General features: G+C 30.0%; 4 protein-coding genes and 1 long non-coding RNA gene across 5 annotated transcripts; 1 reads left to right on the forward strand and 4 right to left on the reverse strand.

Annotated features, from left to right (window-relative positions):
* The first annotated feature begins 7794 nt into the window (after positions 1-7794).
* Positions 7795-8294, forward strand: LOC110227515. Its single transcript, XR_002331209.1, has 2 exons — positions 7795-7831; positions 7908-8294. It is a non-coding gene; the product is annotated as an uncharacterized LOC110227515 (long non-coding RNA).
* Positions 8295-11162: 2868 nt separating this feature from the next.
* LOC9308438 (defensin-like protein 210) lies at positions 11163-11894 on the reverse strand (the record flags this gene model as incomplete). Its single annotated transcript, XM_021021479.1, has 1 exon — positions 11163-11894. A coding segment is annotated over one exon (261 nt), but the record flags the coding sequence as incomplete, so codon positions are not given.
* A 2548-nt stretch (positions 11895-14442) lies between these two features.
* On the reverse strand, positions 14443-14703 carry LOC9310582 (defensin-like protein 210; the record flags this gene model as incomplete). The annotated part of the gene is made up of 1 exon (XM_021021480.1): positions 14443-14703. A coding segment is annotated over one exon (261 nt), but the record flags the coding sequence as incomplete, so codon positions are not given.
* A 2483-nt stretch (positions 14704-17186) lies between these two features.
* LOC110227391 (defensin-like protein 210) lies at positions 17187-17514 on the reverse strand (the record flags this gene model as incomplete). The annotated part of the gene is made up of 1 exon (XM_021021481.1): positions 17187-17514. A coding segment is annotated over one exon (261 nt), but the record flags the coding sequence as incomplete, so codon positions are not given.
* Positions 17515-19877: 2363 nt separating this feature from the next.
* On the reverse strand, positions 19878-20323 carry LOC110227392 (defensin-like protein 210; the record flags this gene model as incomplete). The annotated part of the gene is made up of 1 exon (XM_021021482.1): positions 19878-20323. A coding segment is annotated over one exon (261 nt), but the record flags the coding sequence as incomplete, so codon positions are not given.
* Between the last annotated feature and the right edge of the window lie 1497 nt (positions 20324-21820).

Consider the following 21820-nt stretch of genomic DNA (forward strand, 5'->3'; position numbering starts at 1 on the left):
CTATAAAGAATAATACAAAACATGCTAGAATATCCATAAAGAATAATAACTAGAATATTATTGGTTTCATGTACGATAGTGTATTAAATTCACTACAAAAAAAATGCTAAGGGCTTGATTGGTTCTCCCGCTAGCACCCTCCTAGCAGTTGCTAGCGGTCGGTTGCGGTTGTTAGCGGTTGGTACCAATCATAGAAACCGTTCCGTACCGCTTCAAACCGCTCGAAATCGCTGAATTTCAAAAGCTCATTCCCGCAAGCGTTTGCGGTTGCGGGCGGTAGCGGTTGGATTTTAAAAAAAAAAAAATCAAACGTTTACTAATAGTTATTATAAAATATATTAATCTTATATATATCTTTCATCTTTGTATCACGTTCTCATCAGAAACTCTGGTCAATATTCTAAAACCTTATTTTCTCAATATCTTCCACCCAAACTGATGAAAATCAATTTGAATATTTTTTTCTTTTCATTATATATTGCTTTTCTTTTTGATTGAATATATGTTTCGATTTGTTTTCTCGAATAGAAAATTACTTGTTTTTTTATTGAATTCAACGTTATTTACAGTTTGTCCCATTACTTGATACAATTTTTGGTGTTAACTCAGCATAAAGTACTATCTTATTTAAAAATTTCTTTATTTTTGAATAATTATTTAGTACTTTATTTATGGTTTTAATTATTAAGCATGTTCAATTTTTCTAATATTATCATAATAATATATTGGTGTTTTTATTTCTTTTTTTTATAATATTTTTTATTTTTTTAGTCATTTTTTATTTAACTGCTACCGCATCCGCTGGTTTACCAGTCATAAAACTTCCGCAAACGCATCTATTTTCAAACGCTAAATCAGTCGTTCAAAATGCTTGGTAACGCTTGAAACCGCAACTGCCCGCTTCCGCAAACTCCCGCAACCGCAACCGCAACCGCTGCGTTTAAACCAGTCAGGCCCTAAGAGGCGTTATTTTTCAAGTCGTTTTGTTACCCGACGTGGAAAAGTAAAATTGGAAGGGAATTAGCATCGTTTCTATAACCGACTGAAAAATAACGTTAAAAGTTAAGATCAAAAGTTAAGATAATTTTTAGGTTTATAACCGACTGAACTCGCTTGTGTTTTAGGTTACGACCATGAACTCCGAAAAACAAAATTGCGTTAGGCCTAACAGTGGAGTTGTTTCATCTGAGTTCCACTTTTGAAGTTCTTGGTTAGTTCTCTGATCACCAATTCTGTTTTGTTTATTGTATCTTTGTTTATCAATGGAGAGTACATAGCAATCTTCTTTTAGCAACATTGATTTTACATTTGGCTGCAAACATAGTGAAAGAAGATTGAACAATCGAGCTAATGCCTAGAGAAGCAGTTCATTCTTCCCCAATCTCTACTGAAGGTAAATTTACTCATTGAATCGTTGGAGGATCTACATGCTTTGGTTAATGTTGTGTTCGGGCATGTTTTAATACAAAACTGATCTTTGTTCTGAACAATCATTGAACTATATGTTTCTTATAAAGGACTGTTTGCATTAGACTATGATTTTTATTTATAGACTGCAACTTTCTGAGTAGTCTCAGTTTCTCTATTTGGTTTTAGTAACTAAGTGTAACACACAAAAATTGATAGATAACTGTTCATTTAACCGTGGAACCATGAAAATTAAGTTTGTCTTTTCATCTCAAATTGCTCTTTTTCTAGATTCTTCCGTGGTTTGGTACTGTCATTTTAAGGCTCTTGTTTTATCTCTATTGGAGTTACATAATGTTGAAATGAGAAGGCTGAGCTTTAATTTCAGGTATGCAATATTGGAGGAACTTGTTGGTTCTGGTGCAAGAGTGCAATATCAACTGATCAGGTTATGAATGATTTCTATATTGGAGGAAATGTATTTTTTTTTTAAAATATTTTGCTATTTTTTTTTTGTTAAAAATATTTTTGCTATTTTTCTGATTTCAGGCAAATCATTCAAAAGCTGCAGACTGATTTTCTATAAGTGTTGTGTATTGTAAATAAGATATATATTTTTATTTTTGACACAGTCTATACTAGTATTTTGCAGTTATTTTGGTGACGGGTGGGTAAAAATGCTCCCGGGTTATTTGGATACCCGACCCGTTTACAAATTTTGGTCATAAAAAATTTGTTGGGTCGGGTTATATTTAACCCAATTTATACACCGGATATTCCATATTTAATAATTTATATATTTAGAAGATTTGATTAAGATTTAGAATTATGATTCTCCTATCATCTTTGTTTGATTTGTTTTTCACTGTTTTGGGTCATCATATAATACATAAAATAAAATAAAAATCAATTTTTTTCTGCATATATTGTGATTCGAAATTTTAGAAACAGACATATATTATCCAATTGACGAAAATGTTTGTTCAATGTTCTACATCGATTAAAATATTTAGACAATGATATCATATCATAAATAAGATCAACAATAATAAAATAAATGAGTTTTTTGGCGGGATGAGTTTGGCGGGACGAGTTTGGCGGGACGGGTTTTTGAATCAACAATAATAAAAAGATTAAAATATTATTAATCATCTGCTTCAATACGGATTAAATCCTTAATTTTTTTTTTAATACCACCAATATTAGATATATTAAATGAGTCTTATTTAGAAAAGATTGTATAAAACCAAAAATTGTCCCGTGGTATAATGTTACTTAATAACAATTGTAAACTATAAAATATAAATATCTTAGAAAATGATGCAATTTGCAAACTCTTATATATAATAAATAATCGTTAAATTTTAAAAATTACTACTTTTAGAAAACAAATCACGGGACGAGTTAAGAAGTTACATGACGGGTTATATTTCAGAATGAAGTTCTATGGTGGATGAGTTTGAATCAATATTTATAAAATTTTTAAATATCATTAACATGCCGCTTTAATACAGATTAAATCTTCAGTTTATTTAAATATAAATGTCTTAGAGAATGATATGATTTGTAAACTTATATATATAATAAATAATCATTAAATTTTAAAATAAAAACAAATCATAGGACGGGTTAAGAAATTATGGAACGGGTTATATTTCGGAACGGGTTTATATGGCGGACGAATTTGAATCAATATTTATAAATATCATTAACATTCAGTTTATTAACAATTGTCTCGTGGACTCGTGGTATACCGTTATTTAATAACAATTGTAAACTATAATATAAATAAATATTTTATAAGAAGATATAATTTCAAAATATTTTTATACTAACTTTAAAAATAAATCATCCCGCGGTACAAATCTACTTATGCTGGTATATAAATATGTTATATTTGTATAATTAAAATTTAATAAGATCAATTTTATAAATTTTAGTCAGATTTATTTACATTTAATTAATAATTGGTATAGATAGAATTTTTTTTTTTGTCATCCGAAATTAATTAGAGCTCAAAAGATCTATTCCTGTGGAATGTTGTTTACAAATGTGATATGAAGCGATTCTGTACGAATTTTTCGTGCTAGATGAAGCGGTTATATATAGATAGAATTGTTGTAAAGAAAAAAAATCGTACCAATAGAATTAAAAAATAATTGCACTACACGTCTGTTGTAAACTCAAATTAAAAGCGTTGTTAAATAGCTGAAAACCGACGTTAGTAAAGTGAAGTTAAACATGACGTCCGTTATCTATGTGACATTAAAAAAATTACGTAGGGCCATAATTAGAAAAATTGGCTAGAAAGCCACTTTCTCCGAAATAAAAAGCTAGAATGCCACTCTCTATTTTGTAATTTTATTTACCATTTTTCTTAAAATCAAAAGTGATAGAAATGTCCAAAAAACCTTTAAGAAAATTGGAAACTACATATCCAACCAAAATAATCCTACCCAAATCCAATAAAACGGATTATCCATCCTGAACCGCTTTCTCTCGCCACGCTTTTCTCCTCGCGCCTCCATGTTTCCTTGTTTCTCAAACTGTCTGTCTCTTAAGCCTCCGAATCGTCTGCTACATTATCTCCGCCTGAGGAATCAGCAGCTCTTCCTATGACCACAACACCGCCGCCGCCGCTTACATCCGTGAATAAGGAAGAGACTATAACTTCGAGAATCTCTGACGCGACGGCCATTGGTGAACCGATGGCTATCTGAAAAGATAAGAAGTAGGTGGGAGAAGCTGATGAATGCCAGAGCTGTGTACCTCGGTGAGGCGGGGCAAGTGCCTACCAAAGACGACAAAGAGCTTGAACTCGAAATCGTTAGAAACTTGAGGAAGAGATGCGTTGAGAGCGAGCGTCAAATATCTGTAGCACTGGAAGCATTCCCTTTCGATTTGTATTGAGATACACATATGTTATATTTCTATATTGTTGATATGGAAAGATATTCTCTCCTAAGGATTAGGAAGTTAGATGTCTTGGACCTTTCCTGTGAGTCTCATTTTGTTGACAATGTTGATGAAGATTGGATACTTGACATTGTACCTACTAATGGAGAAAGGGGGAGCAATGAACGGAAAGTCGGCCATGTCATACCCAACCTATACAGTAGTGTTCAATTCATACATGAAAGTTTACTATGTGCCAATACATACCCAATCTTTTAAAATTTTCAAATTTCATACCCAAACTTATCAAATTGTGCGAAATCACACATCTCTTGTCTCTGTTGCTGACGTGGATGCCACGTCGTTGAGGACGTTGATGACGTGGTTGCCACATCCTTCATGACGTCGTTGCCACGTCATCATCATATTAAACAAAAATAAAAATTAATTTTTTTTTCTCTTTACATTTTTTTCCATCAATATCATCCAACGAAACTGTGAAAAAAATTATATATTTGATGTAAGAATTTAAAATCTTCTTTTCGAGACTGATAACTAATATTTCAACCAAAACTAATATTTAAACCGAGTTTATAAACTCCAAATTTACAATTCTTCTAAAAATCTTCAAATCACTTTTAGTAGTAAACATAAACCCTTACAATATATCTTCTATAGTAATCAAAAGACATAAGTTGATAACAAAAAAAGAGAACTTAATTACATATATTACTATTAGAATAAATTGTATTTTAAGAACAAAATACAATTTCTCATTACTGGTAAATGGTAATATTGTCTTTGTATCTTAACTTATATATATATATCCAAACAACCCTAATTGACAATGATAATTAATTTATATAAAAAATATTTTGTTCCTAAAAGACAATTATCAAATGACAATAAATGTAAACAATTTCTTCAAAGATTAATATATAAGATTATTGTAGGGTTTATATTTTTCATTGAAAGCAATTTGAAGATTTTTAGAAAAAGAATTGCGAATTTTGAGTTTAGAAACTCGGTTTAAATATTAGTTTCGGTTAAAATATTAGTTATAAGTCTTGTAAAGAAGATTTTAAATTCTTACATTAGATATATAATTTTTTTCACAATTCCGTTGGATGATAGTGATGGACAAATTAAAAAACATGAGAAGAGAAAAAAAATTAATTTTTATTTTTGTTTAAAATGGTGATGACGTGGCAATAACGTCATGAAAGACGTGGCAATCACATCATCAACGTCATCAACGAGGTGGCATCCACGTCAGCAATAAAGACAAAAGTTGTGTGATTTCGCACAATTTGATAAGTTTGAGTATAAAATTTGAAAATTTTAAAAGATTAGGTATGTATTGGCACATAGTAAACTTTCATGTATGAATTGAACACTAATGTATAGGTTGGGTATGAAATAGCCGACTTTCCAGCAATGAACCTATTACTACATTGCCTAGTTATTTGTCCCCGAGTGAGCCGGTGATAGTCAACAATGAGTCTGGTCATGTTGTCACGGATCCTTCTTCTACAGAGAACACGACTACTAGTATTTTTGAAGATTCTCCTAAAGAGGCGACTACTTCTTCTCCCACTCCGGCGTCTCCGGTTGTTGACTCAAATATTGACACGGCTGTGGTGGAGGAAGAATTAGGTCAAGGAAAGCGTTCTAAATTTCCATCCGTCAAGTTGAAAGATTACTATACGTACAGCACTCGTTGTGTAAAAGAAACCCATCACGCTCCTACCGACTTCAACATAGATTCCTCGTCTACGGCCCAAGGTACACACACTCCATACCCTCTCACGAGTTATATCTCTGATGATATATTTTCTCCTGCTCATAGAGTATTCTTAGCCGCTGTCATGGACGGTGTTGAACCTACCTCCTATAAGCAAGCTATTCAAGATCCATGTTGGAATAATGCAATGGGTTCGGAGATTGGAGCTATGGAAGAGAATCACACTTGGAGTATTGTTGATTTACCTCCTGGAAAAGAGGCTATTGACAATAAATGGGTTTACAAAATCAAATATAACGCTGATGGGTCTTTGGAACGTTACAAAGCGCGGTTAGTCGCTTGTGGTAATCGTCAAGTGGAAGGTGAAGATTACAATGAGACGTTTGCTCCCGTAGTCAAGATGACTACTGTTCGTGGTTTGTTGCGTATTGTTGCTGGTAAGGGCTGGGAGGCGCATCAAATGGATGTCCATAATGCATTTTTGCATGGTGATTTAGAAGAAGAAGTTTACATGAAACTGCCCGTTGGTTTTCGTCATACCGCTCCGAATAAAGTTTGTCGCTTACACAAGTCGTTGTATGGCCTTAAACAAGCCCCTCGTTGTTGGTTTGCAAACCTTAGTACGGCTTTAAAGCAGTTTGGTTTTGTTCAGTCCTATGCCGATTATTCACTATTTGCGTACTCCCGCGGTGAAGTTGAGATTCGGGTTCTTATCTATGTTGATGATTTACTCGTGTGTGGGAATCATTCACGTATGATTCAAAGTTTCAAAGACTACTTGGGACGATGTTTTCATATGAAAGATTTGGGTAAGGCGAAATATTTTCTTGGCATTGAAATTGCAAGAAGTGATGAAGGAATATATTTATCTCAGCGAAAATATGTACTTGATATTATCTCCGAGGCGGGTCTTCTCGGGTCTCGACCAGCCAACACACCGATTGAGCAGAACCATAATTTGAGCTTGAACAAGAGTGATTTTCTTCCTAAACCGGAGGTCTATCGGTGACTAGTTGGACGTCTTATTTATCTTCTCACCACCCGACCAGACTTGTGTTATTCTGTTCATCTTCTTTCGCAGTTTATGCAAACACCAAGGGTTGATCATTTAGAGGCTGCTTATCTTGTGGTTCGGTATTTGAAAGGATCTCCTGGTCAAGGAATTTTGTTAAGTTCGGATGTTGATCATTTAGAGGCTGCTTATCGTGTGGTTCGGTATCGTGCAATGCGCCACACATTGTGTGAAGTTCAATGGCTTCGTCAACTTCTCGCGGATTTGGGATCTCCACAAGTCACTTCTACTAGATTGTTTTGTGATAGTCAAGCTGCTATCCACATATCCTCTAACCTAGTGTTCCATGAACGCACTAAACACGTTGAATCAGATTGTCATAAGGTCAGGGACGCCGTTCAAGATGGTACGCTTACAATGGTTCATGTTCGTACGGAGGAACAAATAGCGGATATGCTTACCAAGGCGTTAGGACGAGCTCAGTTTGAGTATTTGTCATCCAAGTTGGGCATTTGTGATCTTCATGCTCCAACGTGAGTGGGAGTATTGAGATACACATATGTTATATTTCTATATTGTTGATATGGAAAGATATTCTCTCCTAAAGATTAGGAAGTTAGATGTCTTGGACCCCAAGTCTCGTTAACCTAGTATCTATTTGTATAAATACTTGATGTAATCATTTGAGATGAATAACACAAACATTCTAAATACCTAGCCGTCTCTAGTTTTAACAATTTGCAGGACCAGCTTAATCAATACATGGATAAGAGGTTTGTCTAGACATTCTTACTGCAAATTTAAGATTGCCTCGTACTTTTCGTGATCGTGAATATTCTTTGGTGGCAGGATAAACGGAGATTTAATCCACCTGATCCAATAGCTAGGATGAAGCTTGAGTTTCTCTTAGGATTCTCTAGTTGTAGTAGATACCCTCCTGGTCGCCAAATTCTGGTTTGCAAGTGATTAAGCCCGTGAGCTACCAAATAAAGCAAGCGTAGAATACATTGGTTTAGAAAATTAATATCTCCCAAACCAAAATTGGTATTGACTTGAATCCAATTCGCCATGAGTCCCTGTTGAGTCAAGATTGTAGAAAAATTGTCTTTGTAGCTTAACTCCTTCTGGTCTGGTCGTAATCCTCCAATAAGTAGATGTTGGTCTCCATCGGGTTCATTGGAAGTCTACTGACTTGTAGCTTGAATATCTTCATCATGTGGAAAGCTTTTGAACCAATTCCACTTCTACATGATTCCTTGATGAGTTAAGTTTCTGGTATAGGTGGATTTGTAGCTTAATTCCTCTTCCGGGCCGGCCCAATAGATTTTAATGCCTAAAGCAAAAAAAAAAAATTAAGCCCATTTAAAAAAAAAATCGCAAAATTTCATGCTTGAGAATCGAACCTGTGACCTCACAAGCTTACCGAACGGAATTAACCACTAGGCTAAGGTACATTTACGAAAATTGAATCCCTTTAATAATAGATATATTGTTTGATGCCTAAAGCAAGGGCTTTACTTGCTTTAGGTCAGGGCCGGCTCTGTTCCTCTTGGTTAGGTTGATATGCTTCTTGAAAGGAACATATGTATTTGGTACGCTTAGGTTGGTTCTCTCCAAGGGTTTTGGTCGTCTCATTGGTGTCTCATCCATGCTCCTTGGTTGGTGACAAGGGCAAGTCATGTTGAGTATGGTTCAAGAGGAACAATTTTGCCAACAAGGATCTCAAGGAAGTTTCCAAAGAAAAAACAAGTTGTTGTATTACTTATCCTGAAAGAAAAAACAAGTTGTTGTATTATTTTGACAGTAGGAAGTTTTTAAAACCAAGTCATGTTTTGGTAGCATACGCCGGAGAAATTGAAATCAAATCTTTGTTTATGTATGGTAAATTGGGTCTTTTATTTATGTACTTTGGTGGTATTTTGGTATAGCTGTAATTATTAGGTACAACTGAGGTTTAATTATTCGGTCCAATTGGGTAAATTGAGAAAAAAGAAAATAAAATAAAAATAAAAATTATTTAATGTCTACAATTCAAAATGTTTGAAAACCATCTAATGTGTGGTAAAGTGCACAGTTATGGGCCCGGCTAAAATACAATTTTATATTTGGCGGCTGGATATACTTATAGTTGTCCAGTTGTACTCTCATATTCATAGTTGGACTTTGACAATTTGTTTCATATTTACAGTTGGACTATAATATAAATTATTAATTAGTAGTTGGACACATAATTTGGGCATTTTCATATTACAGAACAATATATGTGGTCTCGCATAAGGACAAGATCGCTAAACCACCGGATTACACACTAAAAAGTGGAAAAAATCAAGGAACGTGGTTTCCATCAACCGGAGAAAAGCGCCGCAAGAGGACGAAGAACAAGGCTACGCTTGGGGATAAACTTGGAGAATTGGTTGCATATGAGAGAATTTAATTTGTGTGTTTTGGATTTGTATTTCTCGGATTTGTATGAATTATTCAACTAGTTCAACTTGGTTCAACTTATTAGATTAGATTAAGAACATGTATGTGTTTTTTCGTGCTACCTTTTAATTTAAATAGTTAAACTAGTTCAAATGTCTATTTTTGGTTTTTGTGGTAATATTTAATATAATTAGTTCAACCAGTTCAACTAAGTAACGCTAAAATGTTTAAAATTTGTTGATTTTTCATAATTGATAATTTATTATAAACGTAAAATTATATATTAAAATACCCGAAAATATAAACAAACTATTTCAGATCAATACAATAAAAATTTAATAATTTCTAAGAAAGATGTTGTTTTCACATAAAACACCCTTTCTACTATAAGGAATACTTAGTATATGATCCTCTTATATGAAGTAAAAAAGGTGAAAACTTGGTTTTTTTATAAAAATGTATAAACCATCTCGTTTTTTTTTTTTTTTTTTTTTTTTGCCTTAGGCCACCGAAACTCTAGGCACGGCCCTGTTAGCTCATAGCTGATGCAAGTGAAATATAAAGAAGAAGAGACATATAAACCTAGCTAGACCCCACTCATAGCCATTTGACCAAAGGAAAAACACCTATAGAAATCAAAGATCTAAAAAAGTTAAAATAGTTATTTAGAAAATGTAAATTTTATTATTTTAACTTCATAACTCTTACAGTTTAACTCCTATTCATGATCCGTTGGTAGCTGTGGAATCTTGGGTTGAAAGACCGACGTTAGCTCCGACTTTGACGAGCCTCCACACTGTTTTTATTTCTTTCTTCCTCTTTATTTTTCTTCTCTTCTCCACCTTTGCTCCTCCGCCACCACCGAAGCCTGCCACAGCCACGCCATGACCAATCAGATCTACCACCGGATTCCACCAACTTCGTGACGTCTCGATCTCTCTCCTCACCTCACGCTTCTTCTTATTCTTCTTCTTCTCCTTATCACAAATCCGAAGTCACCACGCGCAACAACACAACTCAACACAATCGATCGACAACAACACGACGACGAACACATCAATAATAGTGAAATATCAAAAAATACATGGTGGTGAGCTCCGACGTTGAAAGTTTGCTTGGGATTAGGGTTCATAAACTCTCTCCTCTTTGGCAAGGCGAAGACGGCGATATATGAGAATGCATGAACACATATAAGCAAAACAAAACCCTTTTGTCGTTTTAGTGTGTTAAATAATTCGGCTTAAATTGGCTTTGTCTTCTTTTAACAATACAGAATGGCCTAATTACCAATTATTGAATTGGGGATGTTACACGTTTCGCCAAATAGAAATCATATTGAAGTCTTCGATTTAAAAGTACAAAATTCGCTTCGGTTTGTTGTAAAAACAAAATTGCGGAATAGACCTGAAAATTCAGTTTCAGACGTTTTGGTTCTTATTAGGATTTTATAAAGAAGTATTTTCATCGTTTCATAATTGTATCAGCCAAATAATTAGGCCAACTATAAATATAAGACATAAACGAGAAATGCGAAAAAAAAAACATTCAAACCACACATCTTAAGTCGTTTAACATATGTGGCGGCGGTCAAAACGAGCTATCTGACATGGTTTTAAAGAGAATTTGAAGGTAAAACTAGGTAGAATTGGTGAAAAAACAGCAAAAAGTATAATTGATTTTGTATGAGAGGAGAGAAAAGAGAAACAAACGGATAAATGATTTTTCGTCATATGAGAAAAGAGAAACGAGTTAGACCTAGGTTTTCTTATCTTTATATGAACAACTGCGTTAAATCAATCTGTTTGAATTCGAGTTCTGGGTTTTGATGGAACCAATATCTGAATTTGTTTTATTCTTCTACATAACGGTTTATGTGTGTAAACTATAACAACACCAGATTTACCAAACATCAGTTTGGTCAATTCGGTTTGAAATTTCAGCTCAAACATAGCAAAAACTCTAAAAGAAAAATTAATTTCTCATCGCCTATGCTAAGTAAGTCAATTTATTTTACACTAATAAGTAGCACAAATATTATATCGTGTGCATAACTTTCAGCCTGTTATCTATGTTCAACACGGTAAAGCAAAACCATAGAAGAATATTAAATACGATAATTTTATTATAATTTTTACAAGAAATTATGAAGTCTTATTTAATGTCACTAATACTGCAACGACATTTAAATCTTGTACAACTACGAATATACTTACCCCTTCTAAAACAAGCTTTTCCGCAGTCATAACAAAAACCCATTACGCCTTGACGAAGAGAATGTCCAAGATGTATATCCACTAGAATTTGATCCATTGAAGGGCTCGCTGATGGATTGTCAAGAGATGTTCTCTCTTCTAAATTAGCTTTTTGAATAATTATTGATGTACCTATAAAATTTCCAAAATATATTTCAAATTATCAAATCAATATTGAAGAAACGACTATATATATATCTTACATAAGATCCTAATTAAATAGATTTAGACTTACATGAGGACAAAAGGACCAGAAAAGTTAAAAACAAAATAATTGTCTTCATTCTTTATGTATGATATAATAGTATCGAAGAAAAAATATATCAAAAGAATTATTGTGCAATGAAGTAGGTAACTACATAGTGTCATATTTATATATATTTTTATGAATTAATATGTTACGAAAGAATTATTGTTTTAATAAACGTTTTATTTTGTTATAAATGAAATTCAAGTAAACAATACTCCTTCCGTTTCGAATTACATGTCATTTAAGATTTTCTCATACAAATTAAGAAAACCATTAAACATTTTATTTTTTCCTTTATTAATATACTTTAGAAAATTTCCTGGTCAAAAACAATAAAGTTCTAGAGAGAAAACATGAAGTTTTTCCAAAAATCTGCATTGAAAATCTAAAACAACAACTATTATGAAACTAAATATAAATCCTAAAACGACAACTAAATTGAAACAGAGGGAGTAATGTTTTAAAATAATGGTTTCATTTCTAAATTATTATATTTTCAATACAACATTTATTATTTATAACTATACATTTAAGGATAATTCTTAGGTAAATGTCTTAAATTTTGGTTTATAAGATTTTTTTTTTAAAATATTTTTATTTAATTTACTAGGACTATAATATTATATCTAAGTTAAGAAATATATTTAAATTTTATTACTTGTGGTGATATTAAATATAACATCAAGGATGTAAGAGACCTACCCAGAGATTCGATGTAAAAGAATGTAGGATTAGTTCACATATAGTTATTGTTCTAGCAAATGTTAACTGCAAATGATGAAAATAACTGAAGCAAACAATAATAAAATGTCAATAACCAAAACGTTTTGTTAAATCAACAAAATAAATAAATCAATATAGAAAACCACATCAAAGCAAAAGTTTGAACTAGTTTTTATAAAAAACATATTTTATAATTTTAACGGCCATATTTTTATAACAGAAATGTGTAATTTTATATTAAAAACTATTGCAAAAAAGTATCATTGGCCAAATTGCTACGTTTTATAAAGTAAAATGTGGTTGCTTGTCTGAAACTATTTTGAAAACATTTATACTCGTCGTTTAGATGTCGTAAATTAGTTGCACATTTTCGAATCAATATACGTTGTGGTACCCTTAATCATTCTTTTGCTACCGAGTTGTGAAAGCTATCTTGTAGGTCTAATAAGGCCAAATATTATTTTTTATGGATGATCGAATAATGTGTGTTTTTTTAGCGTCTCAAATTGATATATAAATGAATATATGTATACATATATATATTAATATATTTTAAATAATTACTCTGCTTATTGATCCCTGTGTTATTTCTAGAATCACCTTGTCTCTAAATATTATTATTTCTAAGAACAAGAGAACACATTTGATTACATATTTAAATTTGATAAACGAAAAAAATATTATTATTTATTTGATAAAATCTTAATACTAAAAACTCATTTGAAGTATGTATAATTTTATGTTCCAATATATATCGTTGGCAACTCTATAAAATTAATACTAATTAACTTATTAAATATATTTTGAAGTAATTTCTGAGCCCGGGTAATCTGTTTAATTGGTCTGCTTTGTTTTGGAAATTTGGAAGTAATTTAGTTTGTTCGGTTTTGAAGACATTTCACCAAATAAAAATCTTATTGAAGTCTTCGATTTAAAAGTACAAAATTTGGTTCGGTTTGTTGTAAAAACGAAATTGCGGAATGGACACGAATATTCAGTTTCGCATGTTTTGTTCTTATTAGGATTTTATAAAGAAGTATTTTCATCATTTCATAATTGTATCAGCCAAATAATTAGGCCAACTATAAATATAAGACATAAATGAGAAATGCGAAAAAAAAAACATTCAAACCACACATCTTAAGTCGTTTAACATATGTGGCGGCGGTCAAAACGAGCTATCCGACATGGTTGTAAAGATAATTTGACGGTATAACTTGGTAGAATTGGTGAAAAAGACAACAAAGAGTATAATTGATTTTGTATGAGAGGAGAAAAAAGAGAAACAAACAGATAGATGATTTTTCGTCAGATGAAAAAAAAAGAAACGACTTAGACCTAGGTTTTATTATCTTTATATGAACAACTTCGTTAAATCAATCAGTTTGAATTCGAGTTCTGGGTTTTAATGGAACCAACATTTGAATTTGTTTTATTCTTCTACTTAACGGTTTATGTGTGTAAACTAAAACAAAACCACATTTACCAAACATCAGTTTGGTCAATTCAGTTTGAAATTTCGGCTCAAACCTAGCAAAAACTCTAGAAGAAAAATTAATTTATCTTCTCCTAAGCTAAGTAAGTCAATTTATTTTACACTAATAAGTAGCACAAATATCATGTCGTGTGCATAACTTTCAGCCTGTTATCTATGTTCAACACGGTAAAGCAAAACCATAGAAGAATATTAAATACGATAATTTTATTATAATTTTTACAAGAAAATTATGAAGCCTTATTTAATGTCACTAATACTGCAACGACATTTAAATCTTGTACAACTACGAATATACTTACCCCTTCTAAAACAAGCTTTTCCGCAGTCATAACAAAAACCCATTACGCCTTGACGAAGAGAATGTCCAAGATGTATATCCACTAGAATTTGATCCATTGAAGGGCTCGCTGATGGATTGTCAAGAGATGTTCTCTCTTCTAAATTAGCTTTTTGAATAATTATTGATGTACCTATAAAATTTCCAAAATATATTTCAAATTATCAAATCAATATTGAAGAAACGACTATATATATATCTTACATAAGATCCCAATTAAATAGATTTAGACTTACATGAGGACAAAAGGACCAGAAAAGTTAAAAACAAAATAATTGTCTTCATTCTTTATGTATGATATAATAGTATCGAAGAAAAAATATATCAAAAGAATTATTGTGCAATGAAGTAGGTAACTACATAGTGTCATATTTATATATATTTTTATGAATTAATATGTTACGAATGAATTATTGTTTTAATAAACGTTTTATTTTGTTATAAATGAAATTCAAGTAAACAATACTCCTTCCGTTTCGAATTACATGTCATTTAAGATTTTCTCATACAAATTAAGAAAACCATTAAACATTTTATTTTTTCCTTTATTAATATACTTTAAAAAAATTTCTGGTCAAAAATAATAAAGTTCTAGAGAGAAAACATGAAGTTTTTCCAAAAATCTGCATTGAAAATCTAAAACAACAACTATTATGAAACTAAATATAAATCCTAAAACGACAACTAAATTGAAACAGAGGGAGTAATGTTTTAAAATAATGGTTTCATTTCTAAATTATTATATTTTCAATACAACATTTATTATTTATAACTATACATTTAAGGATAATTCTTAGGTAAATGTCTTAAATTTTGGTTTATAAAATATTTTTTTATAAATATTTTTATTTAATTTACTAGGACTATAATATTATATCTAAGTTAAAAAATATATTTAAATTTTATTACTTGTGGTGATATTAAATATAACGTCAAGGATGTAAGAGACCTACCCAGAGATTCGATGTAAAAGAATGTAGGATTAGTTCAAATATAGTTATTGTTCTAGCAAATGTTAACTGCAAATGATGAAAATAACTGAAGCAAACAATATTAAAATGTCAATAACCAAAATGTTTCGTTAAATCAACAAAATAAATAAATCAATATAGAAAACCACATCATAGCAAAAGTTTGAACTAGTTTTTTATAAAAAAACATATTTTATAATTTTAATGGCCATATTTTTATAACAGAAATGTGTAATTTTATATTAAAAACTATTGCAAAAAAGTATCATTGGCCAAATTGCTACGTTTTATAAAGTAAAATGTGGTTGCTTGTCTGAAACTATTTTGAAAACATTTATACTCGTCGTTTAGATGTCGTAAATTAGTTGCACATTTTCGAATCAATATACGTTGTGGTACCCTTAATCATTCTTTTGCTACCGAGTTGTGAAAGCTATCTTGTAAGTCTAATAAGGCTAAATATTATTTTTTATGGATGATCAAATAATGTGTGTTTGTTTAGCGTCTCGAATTGATATATAAATGAATATATGTATACATATATATATTAATATATTTTAAATAATTACTCTGCTTATTGATCCCTGTGTTATTTCTAGAATCACCTTGTCTCAAAATATTTTTATTTCTAAGAACAAGAGAACACATTTGATTACATATTTAAATTTGATAAACGAAAAAAATATTATTATTTATTTGATAAAATCTTAATACTAAAAACTTATTTGAAGTATGTATAATTTTATGTTCCAATATATATCGTTGGCAACTCTATAAAATTAATAATAATTAACTTATTAAATATATTTTGAAGTAATTTCTGAGACCGGGTAATCTGTTTAATTGGTCTGCTTTGTTTTGGAAATTTGGAAGTAATTTAGTGTGTTCAGTTTTTAAGACATTTCACCAAATAAAAATCATATTGAAGTCTTCGATTTAAAAGTACAAAATTTGGTTCGGTTTGTTGTAAAAATGAAATTGCGGAATGGACACGAATATTCAGTTTCGCACGTTTTGTTCTTATTAGGATTTTATAAATAAGTATTTTCATCGTTTCATAATTGTATCAGCCAAATAATTAGGCCAACTATAAATATAAGACACAAATGAGAAATGCGAAAAAAAAACATTCAAACCACATATCTTAAGTCGTTTAACATATGTGGCGGCGGTCAAAACGAGCTATCCGACATGGTTGTAAAGATAATTTGACGGTATAACTTGGTAGAATTGGTGAAAAAGACAACAAAGAGTATAATTGATTTTGTATGAGAGGAGAAAAAAGAGAAACAAACAGATAGATGATTTTTCGTCAGATGAAAAAAAAAAGAAACGACTTAGACCTAGGTTTTATTATCTTTATATGTACAACTTCGTTAAATCAATCAGTTTGAATTCGAGTTCTGGGTTTTAATGGAACCAACATTTGAATTTGTTTTATTCTTCTACTTAACTGTTTATGTGTGTAAACTAAAACAAAACCACATTTACCAAACATCAGTTTGGTCAATTCAGTTTGAAATTTCGGCTCAAACCTAGCAAAAACTCTAGAAGAAAAATTAATTTCTCTTCTCCTAAGCTAAGTAAGTCAATTTATTTTACACTAATAAGTAGCACAAATATCATGTCGTGTGCATAACTTTCACCCTGTTATCTATGTTCAACAAGGTAAAGCAAAACCATAGAAGAATATTAAATACGATAATTTTATTATAATTTTTACAAGAAAATTATGAAGTCTTATTTAATGTCACTAATACTGCAACGACATTTAAATCTTGTACAACTACGAATATACTTACCCCTTCTAAAACAAGCTTTTCCGCAGTCATAACAAAAACCCATTACGCCTTGACGAAGAGACTGTCCAAGATGTATATCCACTAGAATTTGATCCATTGAAGGGCTCGCTGATGGATTGTCAAGAGATGTTCTCTCTTCTAAATTAGCTTTTTGAATAATTATTGATGTACCTATAAAATTTCCAAAATATATTTCAAATTATCAAATCAATATTGAAGAAACGACCATATATATATCTTACATAAGATCCCAATTAAATAGATTTAGACTTACATGAGGACAAAAGGACCAGAAAAGTTAAAAACAAAATAATTGTCTTCATTCTTTATGTATGATATAATAGTATCGAAGAAAAAATATATCAAAAGAATTATTGTGCAATGAAGTAGGTAACTACATAGTGTCATATTTATATATATTTTTATGAATTAATATGTTACGAATGAATTATTGTTTTAATAAACGTTTTATTTTGTTATAAATGAAATTCAAGTAAACAATACTCCTTCCGTTTCGAATTACATGTCATTTAAGATTTTCTCATACAAATTAAGAAAACCATTAAACATTTTATTTTTTCCTTTATTAATATACTTTAAAAAAATTTCTGGTCAAAAATAATAAAGTTCTAGAGAGAAAACATGAAGTTTTTCCAAAAATCTGCATTGAAAATCTAAAACAACAACTATTATGAAACTAAATATAAATCCTAAAACGACAACTAAATTGAAACAGAGGGAGTAATGTTTTAAAATAATGGTTTCATTTCTAAATTATTATATTTTCAATACAACATTTATTATTTATAACTATACATTTAAGGATAATTCTTAGGTAAATGTCTTAAATTTTGGTTTATAAGATTTTTTTTTTAAATATTTTTATTTAATTTACTAGGACTATAATATTATATCTAAGTTAAGAAATATATTTAAATTTTATTACTTGTGGTGATATTAAATATAATGTCAAGGATGTAAGAGACATACCCAGAGATTCGATGTAAAAGAATGTAGGATTAGTTCACATATAGTTATTGTTCTAGCAAATGTTAACTGCAAATGATGAAAATAACTGAAGCAAACAATATTAAAATGTCAATAACCAAAACGTTTCGTTAAATCAACAAAATAAATAAATCAATATAGAAAACCACATCATAGCAAAAGTTTGAACTAGTTTTTATAAAAAAAATATTTTATAATTTTAACGGCCATATTTTTATAACAGAAATGTGTAATTTTATATTAAAAACTATTGCAAAAAAGTATCATTGGCCAAATTGCTACGTTTTATAAAGTAAAATGTGGTTGCTTGTCTGAAACTATTTTGAAAACATTTATACTCGTCGTTTAGATGTCGTATATTAGTTGCACATTTTCGAATCAATATACGTTGTGGTACCCTTAATCATTCTTTTGCTACCGAGTTGTGAAAGCTATCTTGTAAGTCTAATAAGGGCAAATATTATTTTTTATGGATGATCGAATAATGTGTGTTTTTTTAGCGTCTCGAATTGATATATAAATGAATATATGTATACATATATATATTAATATATTTTAAATAATTACTCTGCTTATTGATCCCTATGTTATTTCTAGAATCACCTTGTCTCTAAATATTATTATTTCTAAGAACAAGAGAACACATTTGATTACATATTTAAATTTGATAAACGAAAGAAATATTATTATTTATTTGATAAAATCTTAATACTAAAAACTTATTTGAAGTATGTATAATTTTATGTTCCAATATATATCGTTGGCAACTCTATAAAATTAATAATAATTAACTTATTAAATATATTTTGAAGTAATTTCTGAGACCGGGTAATCTGTTTAATTGGTCTGCTTTGTTTTGGAAATTTGGAAGTAATTTAGTTTGTTCGGTTTTGAAGACATTTCACCAAATAAAAATCATATTGAAGTCTTCGATTTAAAAGTACAAAATTTGGTTCGGTTTGTTGTAAAAATGAAATTGCGGAATGGACACGAATATTCAGTTTCGCACGTTTTGTTCTTATTAGGATTTTATAAATAAGTATTTTCATCGTTTCATAATTGTATCAGCCAAATAATTAGGCCAACTATAAATATAAGACACAAATGAGAAATGCGAAAAAAAAACATTCAAACCACATATCTTAAGTCGTTTAACATATGTGGCGGCGGTCAAAACGAGCTATCCGACATGGTTGTAAAGATAATTTGACGGTATAACTTGGTAGAATTGGTGAAAAAGACAACAAAGAGTATAATTGATTTTGTATGAGATGAGAAAAAAGAGAAACAAACAGATAGATGATTTTTCGTCAGATGAAAAAAAAAAGAAACGACTTAGACCTAGGTTTTATTATCTTTATATGAACAACTTCGTTAAATCAATCAGTTTGAATTCGAGTTCTGGGTTTTAATGGAACCAACATTTGAATTTGTTTTATTCTTCTACTTAACTGTTTATGTGTGTAAACTAAAACAAAACCACATTTACCATACATCAGTTTGGTCAATTCAGTTTGAAATTTCGGCTCAAACCTAGCAATAAACTCTAGAAGAAAAATTAATTTCTCTTCTCCTAAGCTAAGTAAGTCAATTTATTTTACACTAATAAGTAGCACAAATATCATGTCGTGTGCATAACTTTCAGCCTGTTATCTATGTTCAACAAGGTAAAGCAAAACCATAGAAGAATATTAAATACGATAATTTTATTATAATTTTTACAAGAAAATTATGAAGTCTTATTTAATGTCACTAATACTGCAACGACATTTAAATCTTGTACAACTACGAATATACTTACCCCTTCTAAAACAAGCTTTTCCGCAGTCATAACAAAAACCCATTACGCCTTGACGAAGAGACTGTCCAAGATGTATATCCACTAGAATTTGATCCATTGAAGGGCTCGCTGATGGATTGTCAAGAGATGTTCTCTCTTCTAAATTAGCTTTTTGAATAATTATTGATGTACCTATAAAATTTCCAAAATATATTTCAAATTATCAAATCAATATTGAAGAAACGACTATATATATATATATATATATCTTACATAAGATCCCAATTAAATAGATTTAGACTTACATGAGGACAAAAGGACCAGAAAAGTTAAAAACAAAATAATTGTTTTCATTCTTTATGTATGATATAATAGTATCGAAGAAAAAATATATCAAAAGAATTATTGTGCAATGAAGTAGGTAACTACATAGTGTCTTATTTATATATATTTTTATGAATTAATATGTTACGAAAGAATTATTGTTTTAATAAACGTTTTATTTTGTTATAAATGAAATTCAAGTAAACAATACTCCTTCCGTTTCGAATTACATGTCTTTTAAGATTTTCTCATACAAATTAAGAAAACCATTAAACATTTTATTTTTTCCTTTATTAATATACTTTAAAAAAATTTCTGGTCAAAAACAATAAAGTTCTAGATAAAAAACATGAAGTTTTTCAAAAAATCTGCATTGAAAATCTAAAACAACAACTATTATGAAACTAAATATAAATCCTAAAACGACAACTAAATTGAAACAGAGGGAGTAATGTTTTAAAATAATGGTTTCATTTCTAAATTATTATATTTTCAATACAACATTTATTATTTATAACTATACATTTAAGGATAATTCTTAGGTAAATGTCTTAAATTTTGGTTTATAAGATTTTTTTTTTAAATATTTTTATTTAATTTACTAGGACTATAATATTATATCTAAGTTAAGAAATATATTTAAATTTTATTACTTGTGGTGATATTAAATATAATGTCAAGGATGTAAGAGACATACCCAGAGATTCGATGTAAAAGAATGTAGGATTAGTTCACATATAGTTATTGTTCTAGCAAATGTTAACTGCAAATGATGAAAATAACTGAAGCAAACAATATTAAAATGTCAATAACCAAAACGTTTCGTTAAATCAACAAAATAAATAAATCAATATAGAAAACCACATCATAGCAAAAGTTTGAACTAGTTTTTATAGAAAAAATATTATATAATTTTAACGGCCATATTTTTATAACAGAAATATGTAATTTTATATTAAAAACTATTGCAAAAAAGTATCATTGGCCAAATTGCTACGTTTTATAAAGTAAAATGTGGTTGCTTGTCTGAAACTATTTTGAAAACATTTATACTCCATTTATTACTCGTTCGTTTTAGATGTCCGTCAATTTAGTTGCACATTTTCGCAATCAATATCACCCTTGTGGTACCCTTAATCATTCTTTTGCTACCGAGTTGTGAAAGCTATCTTGTAAGTCTAATATGGCTAATATTATTTTTTATGGATGATCGAATAATATGTTTGTTTAGCGTCTCGAATTGATATATAAATGTATATATGTATACATATATATATATTAATATATTTTAAATAATTACTCTGCTTCCTGCCCCCTGTGTTACTTCTAGTATCACCTTGTCTCTAAATATTATTATTTCTTAGTACAAGCGTACACATTTGATTACATATTT

The sequence above is a fragment of the Arabidopsis lyrata genome (assembly GCF_000004255.2).
Source record: "Arabidopsis lyrata subsp. lyrata unplaced genomic scaffold ARALYscaffold_6, whole genome shotgun sequence".
NCBI classification, from domain to species: Eukaryota; Viridiplantae; Streptophyta; class Magnoliopsida; order Brassicales; family Brassicaceae; genus Arabidopsis; species Arabidopsis lyrata.